The sequence below is a fragment of the Microcaecilia unicolor genome, chromosome 2 (genome assembly GCF_901765095.1).
Source record: "Microcaecilia unicolor chromosome 2, aMicUni1.1, whole genome shotgun sequence".
NCBI lineage: Eukaryota > Metazoa > Chordata > Amphibia > Gymnophiona > Siphonopidae > Microcaecilia > Microcaecilia unicolor.
In genome coordinates this window covers 607,616,279-607,635,865 of record NC_044032.1, presented here as the reverse complement: position 1 = coordinate 607,635,865, position 19,587 = coordinate 607,616,279, and the positions used below count along the sequence as shown (strand labels likewise).

The 19,587-nt window shown below is 44.9% G+C and overlaps 1 protein-coding gene across 1 annotated transcript in view; it reads right to left on the bottom strand.

Moving 5' to 3' along the window:
• Nucleotides 1-19,587, bottom strand: part of PDGFC (platelet derived growth factor C) — a 412,230-nt gene that overhangs the window by 138,453 nt on the left and 254,190 nt on the right. The window contains exon 2 of the mRNA XM_030191608.1: nucleotides 8,963-9,158. Within this exon, the coding sequence (XP_030047468.1) occupies nucleotides 8,963-9,158 (196 nt within the window). The remainder of the gene's footprint in view (nucleotides 1-8,962; nucleotides 9,159-19,587) is intronic.

Sequence of the window (19,587 nt, the reverse complement as noted above, 5' to 3'; positions counted from 1 at the left end):
ATGGCTGTATTTTAAGCAGAAGTAATTGTGGGTTCTGGTCATTATGAGGTCTTTTCCTCCCCATTTTTGACTAACCATATTCATGATGAATTATATCATTGAAGAACTATATCTTGTCCTTGCACATCTATAGTACATTATGAGGGGCATAATTGAATGAAAACGCCTATCTCCATGGGCGTTTATCTCCAAGAACGGGTCCGTGAAGGGGCGGACCGAACCGTATTTTGGGAAAAAATAGATGCCCATGTTTTATTCAACAATGTGTGAGCTGGGCGTTTTTGTTTTTCAGCGATAATGGAAAATGAAAGCGCCCAGCTCAAAAACAAATAAATCCAAGGCATTTGTTCGTGGGAGGGGCCAGGATTCGTAGTGCACTGGTCCCCCTCACATGCCAGGACACCAACTGGGCACCCTAGGGGGCACTTTTACAAAAACAAAAAAAAAGGTAAAAGAGCTCCCAGGTGCATAGCACCCTTCCCTTGTGTGTTGAGCCCCCCAAATCCCCCTCAAAACCCACTGCCCACAAGTCTACACCATTACTATAGCCCTAAGGGGTGAAGGGGGGCACCTACATGTGGGTACAGTGGGTTTGGGGGGGATTGGACGACTAATAAGCATTAAGCAGCACAATTGTAACAGGTAGGGGGGATGGGCCTGGGTCCACCTGCCTGAAGTCCACTGCACCCCCTAACAACTCCTCCAGTGACCTGCATACTGCTGTCAGGGAGCTGGGTATGACATTTGAGGGTGAAAATAAAAAGTTGAGAAACTTCATTTTTTGTGGTGGGAGGGGGTTAGTGACCACTGGGGGAGTCAGGGGAGGTCATCCCCGATTCCCTCCAGTGGTCATCTGGTCATTTAGGGCACTTTTTGGGGCCTTGTTCATGAAAAAACAGGGTCCAGGAAAAGTGTCCTAAATTCTAGCTAAAAACGCATACTTTTTTCCCATTATCGGTGAAATGCGCCCATCTCTGTTCGGCAGATAACCACGCCCCAGTTCCGCCTTCGCCACACCTCTGACACGCCCCCATCAACTTTGTCCGCATCCGCGACGGATTGCAGTTGAAAACGTCCAAAAATCGGCTTTCGATTATACCGCTTTATTCGTTTTTGTGAGATAAACGTCCATCTCCCGATTTAGGTCGGAACTTGGGCGTTTTTCTCATTCGATTATAAGCAGGTATATATACCATTGTTCATTTGAGATAAGCTCTGCTAAACCGCCAGGGAGTGTAAGACAGTCCTGGTGGGGGGAGCTATTCTTTTTTTTTTGTACTGCAAACACAAGTAATGCATTATGATGTGGCACAACAATTTATATGGTAAATAGTCTGCTCCAAATAAATGTTTTTGATATGTTTTTAGTAGGAATTTAAGGGGTCCTTTTACTAAGCTGCAGTATGCAGCAACACATGCTTACTGCATCTAAAAGTACCTTACCATGTGGCATGCTCAGGCGTCCTGCAATAATTTTGGCAGAGGTTCGCCTTTGGTTAAACGTGCTGCCAATTGGTGTCGTTGATAAAATGATAAGAGAAAATAATAAGAAATAATCTGAAAACAGATCTGTTCAAGAAGGCATACCATAAACACCCATCTTAAACACCAAAAAATAAGACTTTACATGACATAGACATAATTGAAATCTTATCACTTGACTGATCAACCTCCTTACCACTAATGAATAAGCATAACCACTTCAATCTCTATGTCGAATATGGTCTCTCCATAGTCGATGACCTAAAGAATGATACAACCCAATTTCTTACTCAGGAACTTTCATGTATTACCATAATTTATTCTTCCTTAACATATATATGCACATGATATATATCTATACCATGATCTGTTCACGTATGTTATGTTACATGTATGTTACCATGTATGTATGCAGCTTAACACATTACCATTTGTAATTCTGTTACCCGGAAATGGCAACCGCCATTACGGCAAATGTAAGCCACATTGAGCCTGCATATTGTTGGGAAAATGTGGGATACAAATGCTACAAATAAATAAATAAATAAATAAGAAAACAATGGAAAAAGATAAGTGGTTATGCCTATCACATATATGTTTTTGAAATAAGTTGATACTACGCACTGTTTGAAGTAAGGGTGGTCTTTTGAGGATTTGCATTACAACCATTACTCAATGGAGCAAGGAACACTGTTCCGATGGTGTAAGTTGCAGTTAGATCTGAAGACCCCCCCCCCCCCCAAAAAAAAAGAATATAAAAATAAGTTTTCTCACTGCATGATTAAAGTTTGATGAGCTGTTACTCCTGTTTAAATCTATTTAAGAGTGCTGTTTGGTAATTTTAAGAGCTTATAAGAGATTTTTTTGTTTGGGACACTTTACAATATAATTTTGGGATCGGCACACACTACCCACATGCTAAAAAAATAAAATTTATTTTTCACCACTGTGGGTGGGGCTGGGGCAGAGAGTGGGCGTGCTCTGCATTAACTGATTAGCACAGCTACATTACCATGTGCTAACCAATTAACACCTGGTTAGCACAAGAGCTGTTACTGCCTACAAGATAGGTGGCAGTAGGGGCTCATGTACCCATGGCCACACGCTAATGGAAAAATTAGCAGGTGGCCATAAAATAGAAAACTCGTCCATTTTACCCTTGTGGTATAAATGGCTTTAGCGCGTGGGAATGACCCACATAAGGACACTCTAAGGCCACTTTTTTCCGCAGTTTGATAAAAGGGCCCCTAAGACTGTAAGGGCTCCTTTTACTAAGCGACGGTAAGCCCAACTAAGGATTACCGCTCACTATACAGGAAGTATCGCCAGTCTACCAGAGCAGCTGGCGGCACTTCCTACCCCTAGCGCACCATCATTTCCTCTGCTACAAAAATGTATTTATATTTGTAGCGCCGGAGTGTACCCGGCGATAATCGGGCAGTGTCGCACACTGCACGGTTACTGCTGGGTTAATGCAGGAGCCCTTACTGCCACCTCAATGGGTGGTGGTAAGGGCTCCCCCCCCCCCCCGTAATGGCCACTCAGGAAGTGCTTTACTTGCCACATGACCATTTCCTGCAGGAAGGCGAGACTTCCCTTTTACCAGCTGCGGTAAAAGGGGGCCTCAGCTCATGTATATAAAACATGCGCCGATGCCAGCGCCAGCCCTTTTTTGCCGCAGCTTGGTAAAAGGGGCCCTAAGTTTGGAATGATAAGCTCCTTAGGAATTAGCCTCTCTGTGGAGTTATGATGTTAGCAGTCACTCTAAGCGTGGCACAAAGTCAGCCACTGTAACAGCACTGTAGCTTTTAGTCTCAATTTTCATTAGTTGTGGTCCATGTGTTCGGAGGCTATTTTGCTTGGAAGTAAAACATGGTCTTTCATTATTTAAAATATATTCTGGCTTGGATACAGTGGATTTAGCAGACTGCAAGTTCTGACAGTCCCCAGCGGCCCTCACTGGTTCACATTCACAGAAACAAACTTGAGTTTTCTGTTTCGGCTGAAACCAGGCGATGAATTTCGGTTGCAGTTTTGGTTTCAGCTGAAACTGAATAAAGAACTTTTGGTTGCGCTCTGCTCTGCGTTATCCAGTTAGTGCATGCTGATCATAAGTTGCTAGCTGGTTAACGCAGAAATGTCTACTCTCCGCCCATGACACACCCCTTGAAAAATATTATTCAAAAATTGGTAATGCATGGGTTAGTGCACAAAATAGGCATAATACCACAAAATACTGTAATGCATTTCTACGGTAGCCTGTTGGTGCATGCTAACCTTGCGTTCAGAGCTTAATGCCCTTTAGTAAAAGGTCCCCTAAGTAAGAACCTGGAAGGTTAAGTGATTGTCCAAAATCACAAGGAGCAGCATCAGAATTTGAACCAGGCGTTCTTGGTTGTCAGCCTGGTACACTAACCACAAGGCTACTTCTGTGGACTATAGCATGACTCCAATTTCTCATGTGCATCACAGAACCAACTTAGTCAACCAAGATAGATTTTTTTCTGACTGCTGTCACGTCAGCTGCCTGTATAGACTTAGGGCTGCAGACTCGGATTTGTGGGCCAAAGGCCTTCTGTTATTATGTTTATTCCTTGTTGTTCACTGGGTCAGTGTAGCCTGAAACTTTGCCACATCTGTGCACAGCAACTAGCCAACCAAGTTAATACATTGCATTTAAGGATGGTCAGGTGAAAGCCTGCCAAGGTGGGGAACGCCAAGGTGCCACGGAGAAACAATAGCGACAACAGAGAAGTAGGAAATAGACTGGGTGATCCAGAGACAAACAAGGAGACTTCAGTTGATATGGAACAATTTATTGGTGAAGACAAAATAAGAGACCAGGAATAAAAAGTAACACATGAAAGAAATTATATAAAAACAATTAAAATGTATCAAATAAAAAAGTTCTCACATGCCATAAGCAAACAACAATTGTGTTGAAAAAAACATATTTTTTTAATTAGATGTTTTAGAATATGGGACTGGCATATGCAACAGAAGTCTCCTTGTTTGTCTCTGGATCCTCCGGTCTATTTCCCACTTCTCTGTTGTCGCTATTCCAGGATGGTCTCCATCATGGTAATGTTACAAATACAGGGGCCCTTTTACTAAGCCGATTAAGCAACTATGCCTGCCCAACATGCACTGATTCCGAGTTACTGCCCATCTACCGCGTGGCCCGGGTGGTAATTTCATTTTTGACCAGTGTCCACTACCTACGCGCACCAGAAAATACATTTTTATTTTCTGGCACATGGCGCTAACGGGCAGTTAAAGGCATTTGATGCGCGTAGACCATTACCGCCAGGTTAATGCACGAGACCTTACCGTTAAGTCAATGGGTGGCGGTAAGGTCTCAGACCCAAAATGGCCGCGCGCCAACTTCCATTTTGCTGTACATCTATTTTTCGTCAAAATTTAAAAAGGCATTTTTACAGGTGCGCTTAAAAATGGATCTGCGCGCACCCAAAACACGAGCCTACACTACCGCAGGCCATTTTTCAGTGCACCTTAGTAAAAGGACCCCACAGTACCTTGTGGAGAACACCTACCTGATTGGTTCTGTCAGTGTTGAGGGAATCACATGCCACCAATTATAACAATTGTTTACAGAGTTCATGTGAACAAGAATGGAATTTTTCCTTCTTGGCACCAATATGATTTTGTGTATAGGAGCCGGCTTTGTGTGTGCTGTGGGTGCTTGAGCACCCCCAATATTGAAAGAATTCATTGTATGTGTCCAGGGAGGGGTTATTTTTCATTGGGCTTAGCACTCCCAATAATTCTGAAAAGTTGGCTCCTATGATATATATCAATATATATAAATGGCGAGTGTCGTACTCACTTGCAAATGCGCAGTACAGACCCTCTCTGCCCCACCCCCATGTCAATACGTGATGATGAGGGTGGAACAGAGAGGGTCTCTACTGCACATTTGCGAGGGACACCGCCATCGCTAACGCTCCCCCCACCCGGAGTCGCCGCCGACACCCACCTTCCACCCGGTCGGGCCCTCAGTCCGCTATTGAAACAGCGAGGGCACGCAGCACACAGCTCTACTGAGCTGCCGTCAGCCTTCCTTCTTCTTCTCTGCCTGTGTCCTGCCCTCGATGACGTTACGTCACACGAGGGCGGGACACAGGCAGAGAAGAAGGAAGGCCACGGTGACGGCAACTCAGCAGTAGAGCTGTGTGCTGCGACGCGTGCCCTCGCTGTTTCAATAGCGGAGCGAGGGCCCGACCGGGTGGAAGGTGGGTGGCGACGGCTCCGGCCCCGGGGGGGGGACAAACTCGGAGGGGGAGCAGCAGCGGCGAACTCGGCGGCGGGGTGGGGGGCCTTTCAATCCTCCCTCCTATACTAGCCCGTTTTTACGGGCTGAACGGCTAGTATATATATATATTGGTGAGTGGTGATGATCTGTTGAAGGAAAAATATTAGTTCCATTTCAGTGGGGCACCTCTCTATTTTTTGAGCTCAGCTTTTCCTCTCTCTCTCTTTTTAAGAGCGAATTCTTGTTTTTGTTGTTGTTGTTCAGTCATAAAACAGACAAAAGAATAGCACAGTAGCCAGAAGAGGTGAAGGAGACGTCTAATTAAAAACAAGAACACTACATGGCCAGTGTCTCAGCAAACTAATGCCTGCCTCAGGGGTTATATATTAATCTCCTCGATCCACGAAAGAGAGCTGTAACCATCACAAAAAAAAATTCCTATAACTGCCAGCGTCACTATATAGCCAAAAAATGAAAGATATGCAATGACTGGTGGCTATAGGAATTTTTTTGTGATCATTATGACTCGCAGCTTTGTTTAGCGGATTAAGGAGACTAATATATGACCCCTGAGGCAGGTATTAATTTGGCGAAACACTGTCTCCTTCACCACAATTGGGCTACTGCACTACTCTTTTGTCTGAGTGCATCCCCGTGCTTGTATCTCCCTGTCCTGTCGCTTTTCTTCTGGTGCAAAGAAATACAATAGCGTTTCTCTACTACTCATAGCCGAACATTGCCTACCCATCTTCTACTGTATACTTTTTAAAATAGCATCCCTAGGTTATCAAATTACCCATACTAATTTACCATCCTTTTTATATGGTTTCCTAATCCCATAAGTCCCAGGCCATCTTCTCCATCTAAGGATTATGGGGCCCTTTTACTAAGCTGCATATAAGCGTGTACGCACGCCAAAGACGCACCAATTTGGAGCTACCGCGTGGCTCTTGTGGTAATTTCATTTTTGGTGTGCGTCCCATATGCATGTTCGAAAAATAATTTTTTTTCTGGCGTGCATCCGCTATGCGCGCCAAGTGGCATTTGGCGCACATAGGTCATTACCGCCCAGTTAACGCATGAGACCTTACCGCTAAGTCAATGGCTGGTGGTAAGGTCTCAGACTCAAAATGGACACACACCAATTTTTATTTTGCCACACTCCTATTTTTGGCAAAAATTTTAAAAAGGCATTTTTTGCAGGCGCGCTGAAAAATGAATCTGTGCGTGCCCAAAACATGTGCCTACACTACCGTAGGCCATTTTTCAGCGCACCTTAGTAAAAGGACCCCCTATAAGCTTATAAAACATTGAAAGCACATAAAAACAATTTCAATATCTGCCTGTCACAAGAAACACCAAGAACCATCATCATTTCAGAGGAAAACCACAAACACATCCACTGAAGAAATCTTACTGAGTAACCACCACTGGTAACAAATGTTTCAATATGATTGTAAATGGTTAATTAACAATATAATCCATTTGAATGTAATTCATCTGACTGATGAATGTAAGCCACATTGAACCGAAACTTGTTTTTGGATAATTGTGGGATATAAGAATGAATAAATAAATAAATGACCTCATACAGAATTCCAACTAGCGGAAAAGTACGTGCAATGATTTGACGACACATGCTTTGCTGGTGGAAGTGCCCATGAGTGGTTCAGCATGGGCGGGGCACAGAGGTACACAGGTCAATTATAGGTACATAACCAGGTATGGACATTTACACAGATAACAACAAAAAACCCAATAAAAATCATAGTTAAAAAAAAAAAAAAAAAAAAGAAAAATCTGAGCATGAAAAACAAAACCTACACATGAGTAGAGATGACCAATCTGAAGCAATGATGCTGAAATGAAAAGATATAACATTTAATGGCATGCTTGTGGTTGTCATTTTGCACACAGAAAACTCCAGCTGACCCATTGTTGTCAACATGTACTTTTTTAAAGCATCAAGACAATACCAAAAAATGAAGTACTGACAAAAGCAATCCATTTGGTACACCTTTATAATCCAAAATATAGCTGTTCTTCCCTTTAAAGGGCTATGAGTGAAATTTTACAATAGGCCATTGTTTCCCAAGTCCGGTCCTGGAGTACCCCTTGCCAGTCAGGTTTTCAGGATATCCACATATGAATATGCATGAAAGAGATTTGCATATAATGGAGGCAGTGCATGCAAATCAAGTTCATGAATATTAATTGTGTATCCTGAAAACCTGACTGGCAAGGAGTACTCGAAGACTGGAGTTGGGAAACACTACAATAGGCCAACTAATGTGTGCAGCAGGTATGCACATAAATTACTAGAGAGGACAAAAGAGAAGGAGAAAATTCTGCAGTACCAAACCAGTGAGACAAGAACCGGATCAAGTCATGAGGATGATTATGAAACCATAACAGTTTATTAAAACATGACCCAACACAGCCATGTTTCAGTGAAGTGTGCCTGCGTCAAAGGTTCAATATTTAAAGAGAGTTTGCCATGCAACGTATTTTCTATGCAAGATGCTGCTAAACTGTCAAAAATTGGTTTTATCGATCAAGAGAAGTGACAACCAAATACATCACTCTCTTTAGATGTTGGACACCTGATATAGCACACTTCGCTGAAACACGGCTGCATCGGGTCATCTTTCAATAAATGTTGTCGTTTCACACATCTTCTTGGCTGGTTCCACTTCTTGTCTCTATGCACATAAGTTACACCAATTTTCTAGAAGAAAGTACAGACAAACACACACATGCACATAGTTAAACCTTATAATTAGTACATACAAATCTTTCAGATTATTCAATGGATATACTCTATAAAGTATACACATAAACATAAATTCCTCCCCCATCCCTTCCCTGAGAACGCCTTCATTTAATTTATATGCATATAGTCTGGGCAATTTTAAAAAAGGATTACTGCTGTCTTAATTGTGGAAATGCTTTTTAATATTACCCTCATACGTCCATATATCTGACCTTAGTTCCTCTGCCCTGCAATAAGGAAAACCAAGAACTTCAATTCTACAATCAACAGCTGTATGAAAACTAAACCACTAAGGTATGGGCATAAAACATCTCAACATCTAGACTGGCATGTCACATACTTCAGGGAAACTATAAAACAATAGATTCCCAGGGTAACCCAGCTGTTTGCAACTTATTTCAACTTTACATCAACTAAGCAAAGGAAAACCTTACTTGCATATGCCATCTTCTGCGTCTTCAAGTCCAAACTTTTCATCAAATATAAGCTGTATCCGCACATTTTCTTCTGCCGCTACCAATCTCCATACCAAGACTGTATTCCGTGGATAGGTGTGGGGGAACTTGGGACTGTGAATGCTTCCATTAGCAGACACAGAAACAATCTTCTCATGCTGGGGATTGTGTACTCCTACATCAGAGAGACATATAGGAAAAAATACCAAGGAGATCATTAAATGTCTTTTCAACATCGGGTCTGATTTTTAAGTTGTTTTTTTTTTCTTCTTCACAGCAGCTTCTTAAAAGAACATTGGAAAGATTAGCAATTCCACTTACACCAACCCAGTACTAAAGATCGTATCCATTTTATAGAATCCTGCGAAGTTGTGTTAATTTATTGAAATGTATTGCTTATAGAAGTCTAAGGCTCAAGCTACATATTCAGGTAAACTGCCAGACTAATTATTCACAACTATGTTAAACCATTGAGATTATCTATATAAATAAAATCCCCCCTCAGACGTTCTGAAGCTCACTCCATCTGTCCTGAACTCCTGTCCTCCTGGTAGGCTAGGCTATTTGGACTACTCACCCTCAGTCTCAGCCACGCCCATCTGGGCCGTAGGCCACGCCCCATCTGCACATAAAAAGCACCCTCAACGTTCTAAAGCACACTCTGAGGCTTCAACAGTTCGTATGTTCGAAGCTCTGTAACCATTTTTAAGCACACTACATCTCTGCCCCGCCCTGACCTATCAGAGAAGGGAGGAGTGTCACAGCTGCACCGCTCTGACCTATCAAAGGGAACTGAAACAGGAAAAGGGAGGAGCATCACATCGAATGACGAACCTATCAGAGGGAAGTCAAATAGAAGAAGGGAGGAGCGTCAGAGGCCAAGGGGACGGCCGTATCTACGTCTCATAGGTTTCCTTGCTTTCTTTTCAGTGTATTGCAGCTGCAGCCACTTAGGTAAGTCTAGCAAGCCTGTCAGCTACTGAATACAGAAAGCAAAAGATAGCATGTGGGAACTTGCTCCATTTTGTTCTCTGGAATGCAGTGATTATTATACAAATGGCCTTGCTTTCATTATTTTGGTAGGGGCTGCCTTCATGACTGTCCACAGTCCCCCCAGTCCTGACACCTGACAGGGGAGACAGGGAAGGACACTCACTGTCTCACATACGCACTCGCACACACTCATTCTCACATACACACACGCTCTCTCACAGACACACTCATACCCACTCTCTGTCACACACACACACTTGCACATTCTCACTCTCACACAGTCACTCTCACAGACACTCTCTCAAACATACACACTCCGCGCAAAACCTTGCTAGCGCCCGTTTCATTTCAGCCAGAAACGGGCCTTTTTTACTAGTATCTGATAAAATAAACCAATACAACAATCATGGAATGATTAGTTACGTGATATTACTGTTCTGCCTTGCAGCTTGTGTGTGCATGTTTTGCATTGTACTGACAGCTTGTAGTCTAAAGCAAGCAGCTACTTCTTGCTAGGTTCATGTAATCTTATAGGTTAAATGATGCGTGTGACTCATTCCCACTGGGTCTCCTTGAGATCTGCCTGGCCCTACTAGTCATTTCCAGAGACCATAGTCCTTATAGGTAACATTTCTTTGCACCTTTCCCTCAAGGAAAAACATCTCCATCTTGGGTTCAGAAGGCAAGCACTCTACAGTCTCTTTCTTCCTCTCCACCACTGGAAATCTCATCTTTTTACCATTCATTGTTATCCATTCCACAAAAAGATTCTTTGTGTTTGCATTGAACCAAAATCAGTGCAGCACCCTTGGTTTCAACTGACTACAGTAAGTTCCTTGTTAGCTTATTTGTAATAAACAGCTAGAAATTAGTGACCAAATGCAAATAAACAATGAATGCACCAAAATAATGTTACTAATGTATAGATATGCAAAGTACAGTACTGTTCTCATAAGATGTATATGAATGCAGTACTAAACAGTAAGGTAGTCTAGCTCAGTATACAATGAGAAGTATTTATATGCATGCTGTGTGCAGGCATTCTTGAGGACTGAGTTGGAGTGTAGTTGTGATGAACATGCATATTTTATAAAACAAGTACATACATAAACACAGTTCATGCTACTACTAATCATTTCTATAGTGCTACTAGACGCATGCAGCACTGTACACATTATATGCAAGTACTTTCTCTGTCCCTAGAGGGCTCACAATCTAAGCTTTTGTACCTGGGGCAATGTAGGGTTAAGTCGCTTGCCCAAGGGTCACAAGGAGCTGCAGTGGGAATTGAACCCAGGTTGCCAAGATCAAAGCCCACTGCACTAACCATTAGGCCACTTCTCCCTCATGTACACATCTATACCTGCCTCTGTGGGTATAAATTTGTGAATCTGCACACATTCTGGGAACTTATTTTATTAAGGTATATAGGCGTGGTGATAGAGTTGAGAACTACTCATCCCAGTTTGAAAGGCAGAGAGGGAAAATACAAGGTAAATTCATGGATTCGAAATACATCCTCAGAGCAAATAAAGCCAGGAGCTTGATAGCAACAGAAGGAGGAATATGCCCAATGACCAAAGGGCTTTGATGAGTGTGGCTCTGACAGTAGGGTTGATGGAGTTCTGCAACCACCAGGTACATTAAACGAATGACCTACACAGATAGAGGACAGTTGGAGCTGGGGAGCTGAGAAAGAAAAAGACAATGACAGAATTACTCTGAATGACGAAGAAAAGATGAAACAAGAAATGCTGAAACACCGTGTGAAGGGGAAGTGATTAAAGTCATTGAGAGGTAAATCTAGGTTGTTGATTTTCTATTTTTGAATTGTCCCAAGAGCACTCAGATTTTTCGGTAAGAGGAAAGTAGTTTTGCTTGCAAGGTGGTTAGCAGCAACGGTTTGATCTATGGTGCCGGGAAGATCCACGCCAAGTTGCAATTCTAAAGGTCTCTTAGCGCTAATCTATAACACTGCACCTCAGTTTTGAGAATTCCCCTGACCAAAATTAAGATAAGTGCAAAACACTTTACATAAAAAATGCAATAGATAAATTTGGAGTGTAGTTGCACCTAAGGAGGTTTTTGAGCCGATGAAGATTCTATCCTGAAAAAAAACAGAAGTAATAGTTTCCTGGATTGGGGATACAGAGGCTTTTCCTCCATCAGAAATAAGGTAATAATAGCCACGCTATTTACAGCCACGTTTTGTATTGAAGTCATACTTATTTCTAATTCAGTGGTTGAGTCCAACTTGATATTGTTAGTTTGACATTATAAGCAGCACAAACATAAGCAGAGAACTTGTAGGAAAAGTTTGTCTTTTTGCAAATTATCTTTTAACAGAATGGACACTGCAAAGAAAATTAAATGATCAAGCTTTATTTATACTGCCTTTTGAAAAAAAATTAATTCATCCAAGGTAGTGTACAGAAAGAATAAGCTAAACATAGGCAAGTCAATTATAGCAGTGCAAATATTCAAATAACAATACATTGTATGCTACATTAACAATGTCAACACAATGCACAATAAAACATTTGAATAGACATTATAAGGTATAAGCAAAGATGGCACATTTAGATAATGATAAGAGAGTGTAACAGCAATTACAAAATAAGGGGACTAATTTAAAGAAAGTTTCAAGTGATGCCAGAAAGCTGCATGAATATAATCTCAGCTAGGGTAGGAGTAAATAAGAAAATCCTGCTACAGAATGAACAGTCGGTGTTAGCCCTTGAATATGTTCGGCCAGCAAGTTAATTGCTTCTTCCATTAAAGGCTTGGGAGAAGAGCCAAGCTTTCACCTGCTTACTGAAGTACAGATAGTCTTGCAATGAGCAAAGTCACCATGAAGTTGATCTTCCATTCCTAGTCTGGCCTAAGAAATCAGACTTACCAATGGTAGTAAACCATACTTTTAGGCATGACCTAATTTTATAAGAGACCAATTTCAGAAAGGATGTACACATCAAGATTAAGATGTTCATGTAGAGCCCATTCTAAAATACATTGAGGAATGTGTAAGTGCTTGTTTCATAATCATACATGTTGAAAATGTCAATGAGGTTAACACAGCAACATAGATGTGCATGTGATGGAACATACAGATTTATGACAGCAATTTTGAAACATGTATGTAGTTTTTTTGAAGGTATCACACAGCCTGATATCCCTTGCCAGTATCACTTTTGGGGGAGGGGAAGGACAAGGAAAACACTGGGGAATTAAGGGAGTGAGCACCCTAACTCCCTACAATACAGCACTGAAAAAATGAGTAGCTTTCTACAACCCTGAAGTCCCTGCAAGCAGGTGTTAATCTTGACGTTCATGTTGGCGGACATAAATGTGGTACATTCCTTTTCTGAAATAGAGAACGCACAGGTATCTTATCGCCCTACCCTAGTCCTCCCTTAAAGCATGTATAGACCATTTCTGCTGTCCCAGCTTTTCAGATGTGCCTGAAATATACATATTTAAATGCTGGTTTATGCGCATCTAAAATGTGAAGTGCTTCTAAAATAGATACCAAAATTACTCTCTGCAGAGTTTGATTTATTCAAGTTCATTTTGACCTCTGAAGAGCAAACTATCTGAAAAATCCAAAATAGCCCTCTGTTAAAAAACTGATATGTATCAAAAAATTAAATATTTTACATGGCCTGATAATAAAGGTATTCTAAGCATGCAGGAGACGGCATCTCCTCAGATGATTCACTTACATCCTTCCACTCTTCCCAATAAGCACCAGTTCACCCAAACACATACATCACCGGTGTTACCCTCTGCCTGTCTACAGACATACTATTCATTCCTGTGTTCAGCTAAGAGAGCAGCCACACCCTTGAAACTTCTAATACATTCTATGCAAGCAGTTCTGAAATGTTTAAAACTGTTTCACAAGTTCAGAAAACAGAAAAGCTAGTATATTAATCGTTTTAGCAAGCTGTTATTTTTAAATATTGCTTACACTTCTCCCTTCAAAAGGAGCACTGAAAGGACCCAACCACTTTTTCTACTGGGAGGGATAAAACCTTTTTGGCATATTCTAATTTCCCGATTAACTTTCCATTCAAACCTTTACTACAGCTTCAGGTGCTATGTTTAACACAAATATGGATTGCTTTCTTTGTATATTTAAATTCTTTTTCATGCATACAATTTTTACATTCTCTACCAGCCAACATGTCAATGGCACTATGGATTCCCAGGGCTAGAGGAATGCCACAACACACAAACAGTATAACCTGACAGTAGTAGTAACTAGCATATAACACTTATACCCCTGGATTCTATATGTGGTGCCTAGAGTTAAGTGCACAAATCGACACACATAGCATAACTTAATTGAGTAATGAGCCAATCAGCACAGATAACTGGATGTTAACAAGCAGTTATCAATACTAATTGGATTTACACACATAGCTCACTAAGCATATTCTATAAGGCAATGTGCATAAATTGTAAAGCGTGGATCTCAAAAGGGGGTGTGGCCATGGGAGAAGCATGGATGGGTCATGGGCATTCCTAAAATTTACGCACATCCTATATAATAATTTGCACCTCCAACGTTCTACGTCTGGATACCTGGGTTTCTTAACACAATTCCTATTGATCCGTCAGAGGGCAGATCAATGAGAGGGAAGGGAAACCAACACCAGCCAGCCACAGAATGTTGGAGGTGAGGACACAATCGCGGGAGAATCGCCCCCTCCCTCCCCCCCCCCCCGTCCTCCGAGTTCCAGGCCCGCCCCCCTCCCTCCCTCTCCTCCCCTCCGAGTTCCAGACCCCGTGCCTCCCTCCCTCCCTCTCTCTCTCCCCCCTCCGAGTGGCAGCCCAACCTGCGTTGCCCGCCCTCTTCTCCCAGTCCTCCGCCTGCCCCTCGCGTTCCTGAGTGCCGGCCTGAATTTAAAAGTTCTTACCTCGGGGTCCACCGGCAGCAGTGAAAGGCAAGCAGGCACGGCGTTTCTAGAAACTGGGAGGGAGGGGGCATGGAACGCGGAGGGGAGGGGGCATGGAACTTGGAGGGGAGGAGAGGGAGGGAGGGAGGGGGCATGGAACTTAGAGAGGGAGGGAGGGCGATAGCATGAAACTCGGAGGAGAGGGGGCCTGGAACTCGGGAGAAGAGAGAGAGGGGGCATGGAACTCAGATGAGAGGGGGAAGAGGGGGGCCAGGAACTAGGAGGGAGAGGCCTGGAACTCGGAGAGGGGAGGCCTTGAACTCAGAGAGGGGGCCCTGGAACTCGGAGGAGAGGGGGGAGGAGGAGAGGGATCCTGGAACTTGGAGGACAGGGAGGGAGGGAGGGCGGTGGCCTGGAACTCGGAGGAGAGGGACGGAAGGGGGCCTGGAACTCGGACGAGAGAGAGGGAGGCCTGGAACTCGGAGGAGAGGGGAGCCTGGAACTCAGAGGAGAGGGAGGGGGCCTGGAACTCGGATGAGAGGGGGGGAGTGAGGGGCCAAGCTGGAACTCGGAGGATAACCTTGCTTGCGGCCATTTCATTTGTGTGAGAAATGGGCATGTTTTACTAGTTATTACAGAATAACCCTTTCTGGGATCCTTTTGCTAAGGTGCACTGAAAAATGGCCTGCGCTGCTGAAGGCCTTTTTTTCTTTGGGCTGGAAATGGACATGTGGCAAAATGAAAACTGGTGCGTGTCCATTTTGGGCCTGAGACCTTACCGCCACCCACTGACTTACTGGTAAGGTCTCATGCGTTAACTGGGCGGTAATCGTCAGTGTGCATACAATGCCGATTACTGCCCGGTTACTGCTGCGTGCCGGAAAATTTTCCAGTGAATGTAGCGGATGCATGTAAAAAATGAAATTACTGCCCTGGCCATGAGGAAGCTGGGTGGTAGTTCAAAATTGATGTACGTAGGACGCGCGTACGCGGCTTAGTAAAAGGGTCCCTCTGTGCCTAAAATTTAGGCATGGGCATTTACACCAGGTTGCAGCTAGATTTTTGTTGCATTCATGGCCATTATGTGCATTCAATAAACCGTGCGTGGACGGTATTATGCATATTCTATAAATCATACCTAACTTTAGGCACGGTTTACAGAATACACCTAAGCGTGTTTTCAATCGGCACTGATTTTTTTTAGGTGACATATATAGAATCTAGCCCATAATGGATTATTTAAAACACTACATATCACTATTAACAATCCCTCCAGCAAGACTTAATGAAATATTCATGTACATCACTTACAGGTCTTGTTCATACCACATACAGATCACCTCATCTTACATGTATCCACTCATATCTTCACACACGTTTCACTTTTGAGCTAGTACAGATTTTTAATACAGAAAAACACATTTTTACTAGATAAACTATTTAAAAATCACACACTTTTCCTTCTCCAGGTCAGAGGGAATGAAATTATAACAGTAGTAAGGATGGCAGAATTTCTCTCAACCCTTTTCGGGCCTGCTAGGACTGAGGGAACTCCATTCCTCTTTATCCTCTTCTTCTTTCTACTTCAAGAGCAGCCACGAGAGCAATATACAATTCCATATCATCAAGCTGATCAATCCATAGACTGGTGGGTTGTGTCCATCTACCAGCAGGTGGAGATAGAGAGCAAACTTTTGCCTCCCTATATGTGGTCATGTGCTGCCGGAAACTCTCCAGTATGTTCTCTATCTCAGCAGGTGGTGGTCACACACAGCAGCAGCTCTGGCTAGGCCTCCAAGCCTAATTTTTAGGTTTTGTTGAGTGCCTGGGGTTGAGGGCTCTTTTGAGCAAGTGCAAACCTGGTGGTGCCAGGTCCCTCCTTTTCTCCCCCCTCCCGCTGGCTCCGTTAAAAAAAAAAAAACAAAAAAAAAATTTTGAACGTCCTTAAAGGCGTTTATTTCGACGTTTATTTAAGCGTCTATTGCAGCTACTCACTGGGACACCAGGTCGCTACAACTCGGAGCGGACAGCAGGTAATTTTTACCTTTTTATAGCGGGCAGGGGGTTCCCCGATTCTTCTCCTCGTGGCATATGGCGTCGGAGGGCGAGGGCGCAAAGGGTCGCTCCCTGGGTCGCTTGAGCGCTTCTAGAGGGGATGCGGGGGTCTTCAAGCCTGATTCGCCCTTGTTGGGTGACAGTTTCGGGACCGATGAATGTCCCGGTCCTTCCTCCGGCGTGGCGGTTTTTCCCGCCATAAACTCCCATCCCCCGCTCCTCGCCTCCGCCATCTTGGCCGGCCATGCGGCTCGGACGGCTTCTTCTTGGGCCGCCCTTGAGGTTGGAGACATTAATGCCATGAACGCCCTTAATTTGGGCGACGGCACAGAAGCGGCTAAAGTTAAGAGCCGTTCTTCCCGCGCGGCTCCTTCGCGGAGTTTCGCGCCGGACGCCATTTTGGATGCGCAGCATGTCTCTCCCCCGCTATTGCGAGCGCCGGTTGAGGGTGCGTCTAGGGCTGTTGCCCAGGCTGCGGAAGTGCACAGTCTGGGGGGTTTCTCCCCCGAGTTTGTTTTGCTGCTGCATCAGGCCTTCCTCATGCACAACGCTGCCCCTGCTCCCTCGTCTGGTAAAGAGGTTGAGGTTCCCAGAGGTAAACGCCCTCGGGTTGATTCCCAGGCCTTGGAGGAATTTGTCTCCTCCGATGTAGATGAGGGCAGCGTGTCTGAGGTCTCCCAACGGTCCTTTGCGGATTCCTTGGAGGAGACGGATCCCCGCTCGGATGGAGCGGATGACCCCTCTGCAGCACGGCTTTTTAGCCCAGAGGATTTGCCCAACCTGTTGTTACAGGCCATGGACACTTTGAAGATTTCCTCTCCGGAGGACGTCTCTCCCTCAGCCCCTGTTGGCTCTGCCATTATGCTGGGGACGAAGCGCCCGCCTAGAACCTTCCACGTGCATGATGCCATGCACACCTTAATTTCGGCTCAATGGGATGTCCCAGAAGCGAGCCTTAAAGTGGCTAGGGCTATGTCCCGCCTCTATCCTTTGGCTGTGAGTGAACGTGAGGCCTATCTGTGGCCTACCGTGGATTCTTTAATCACTGCGGTGACTAAGAAAACGGCGTTGCCGGTGGAAGGTGGCACGGCCCTAAAGGACGCCCAAGACAGAAGATTGGAGGCGGCCTTAAGGTCGTCCTTTGAGGCGGCTGCTTTAAGTTTGCAGGCCTCAGTTTGCGGCTCCTATGTGGCCAGGGCGTGCCTGACTATGGTGCAGCGGGCTTCCCCCTCGGATCATTCCTTGAGGGCTGATTGGCCGGCCCTGGAATCGGGCTTAGCCTATTTGGCAGACTTGCTGTATGATGTCTTGAGGGCCTCAGCGAAAGGCATGGCTCAGACAATCTCTGCGCGGCAGTGGCTTTGGCTGAAACATTGGTCTGCTGACCACGCCTCTAAATCCCGCCTGGCTAGGTTGCCTTTTAAAGGCAAGCTGCTTTTTGGGGTCGAGCTGGACAAAATCGTGACCGATCTCGGCACGTCTAAGGGCAAGAAATTACCAGAGGTCAGGGCTCGGGCTAGTACTCGTCCCGGTACCTCCAGAGGACGGTTGCAGGAAGCCCGTCGGTACCGCCCGGGCAAGTCGGGTTCCTCTGCCCCCTCTTCCTTCAAGAGGAATTTCTCCCCCAAGCAGCATTCCTTTCGCAGAGACCGCCGTCCCGGAGGTGCTCCCTCCGGTCCTCCCCCAGGGTCTCGTACCCAATGACGGGGTCTTGGTCCACGCCCCAGTGCAGATTGGAGGACGGCTGTCCTCGTTTCTGGGCGAGTGGACCACAATAACTTCAGACGCGTGGGTGCTGGAAATCATTAGAGACGGCTACAAACTAGAGTTCTGCCGACCCTTAAAAGACGGGTTTGTACTCTCTCCCTGCAAGTCTCCGGTCAAAGCTGTGGCAGTGCAGCAGACCTTGGACAATCTGATCCGCCTGGGCGCGGTCGTTCCGGTGCCAGAAAGTCAGCTTGGCAAGGGACGTTACTCCATTTACTTTGTGGTACCAAAGAAAGGAGGTTCTGTCCGGCCTATCCTCGACCTCAAAGGGGTCAATCGGGCCTTGAAAGTGCGGCACTTTCGCATGGAGACTCTCCGCTCTGTTATAGCGGCAGTGAAGGCAGGAGAGTTCCTGGCATCCTTGGACATCAAGGAAGCGTACCTGCATATTCCCATCTGGCCTCCTCATCAACGCTTTCTGCGTTTTGCAGTCCTGGGACGACACTTCCAGTTCAGAGCCCTCCCTTTCGGGTTGGCTACTGCTCCGCGGACCTTTTCCAAAGTAATGGTGGTCATCGCGGCCTTCCTACGAAAGGAAGGGGTACAAGTCCATCCTTATCTGGACGACTGGTTGATCCGAGCCCCCTCTTATGCAGAGTGCGGCAAAGCTGTGGACCGGGTAGTTGCTCTTTTGAGCTCCCTGGGATGGATCATCAACTGGGAGAAGAGCCAGCTGCGCCCGACTCAGTCCCTGGAGTACCTGGGAGTTCGATTCGACACCCAAGTGGGCAGAGTGTTCCTGCCAGACAATCGGATTGTCAAACTTCAGGCTCAGGTGGACCAGTTCCTAGTAGCCTCTCCCCTTCGGGCTTGGGACTATGTGCAGCTGTTGGGCTCTATGACGGCCACGATGGAAATTGTGCCCTGGGCCAGGGCTCATATGAGACC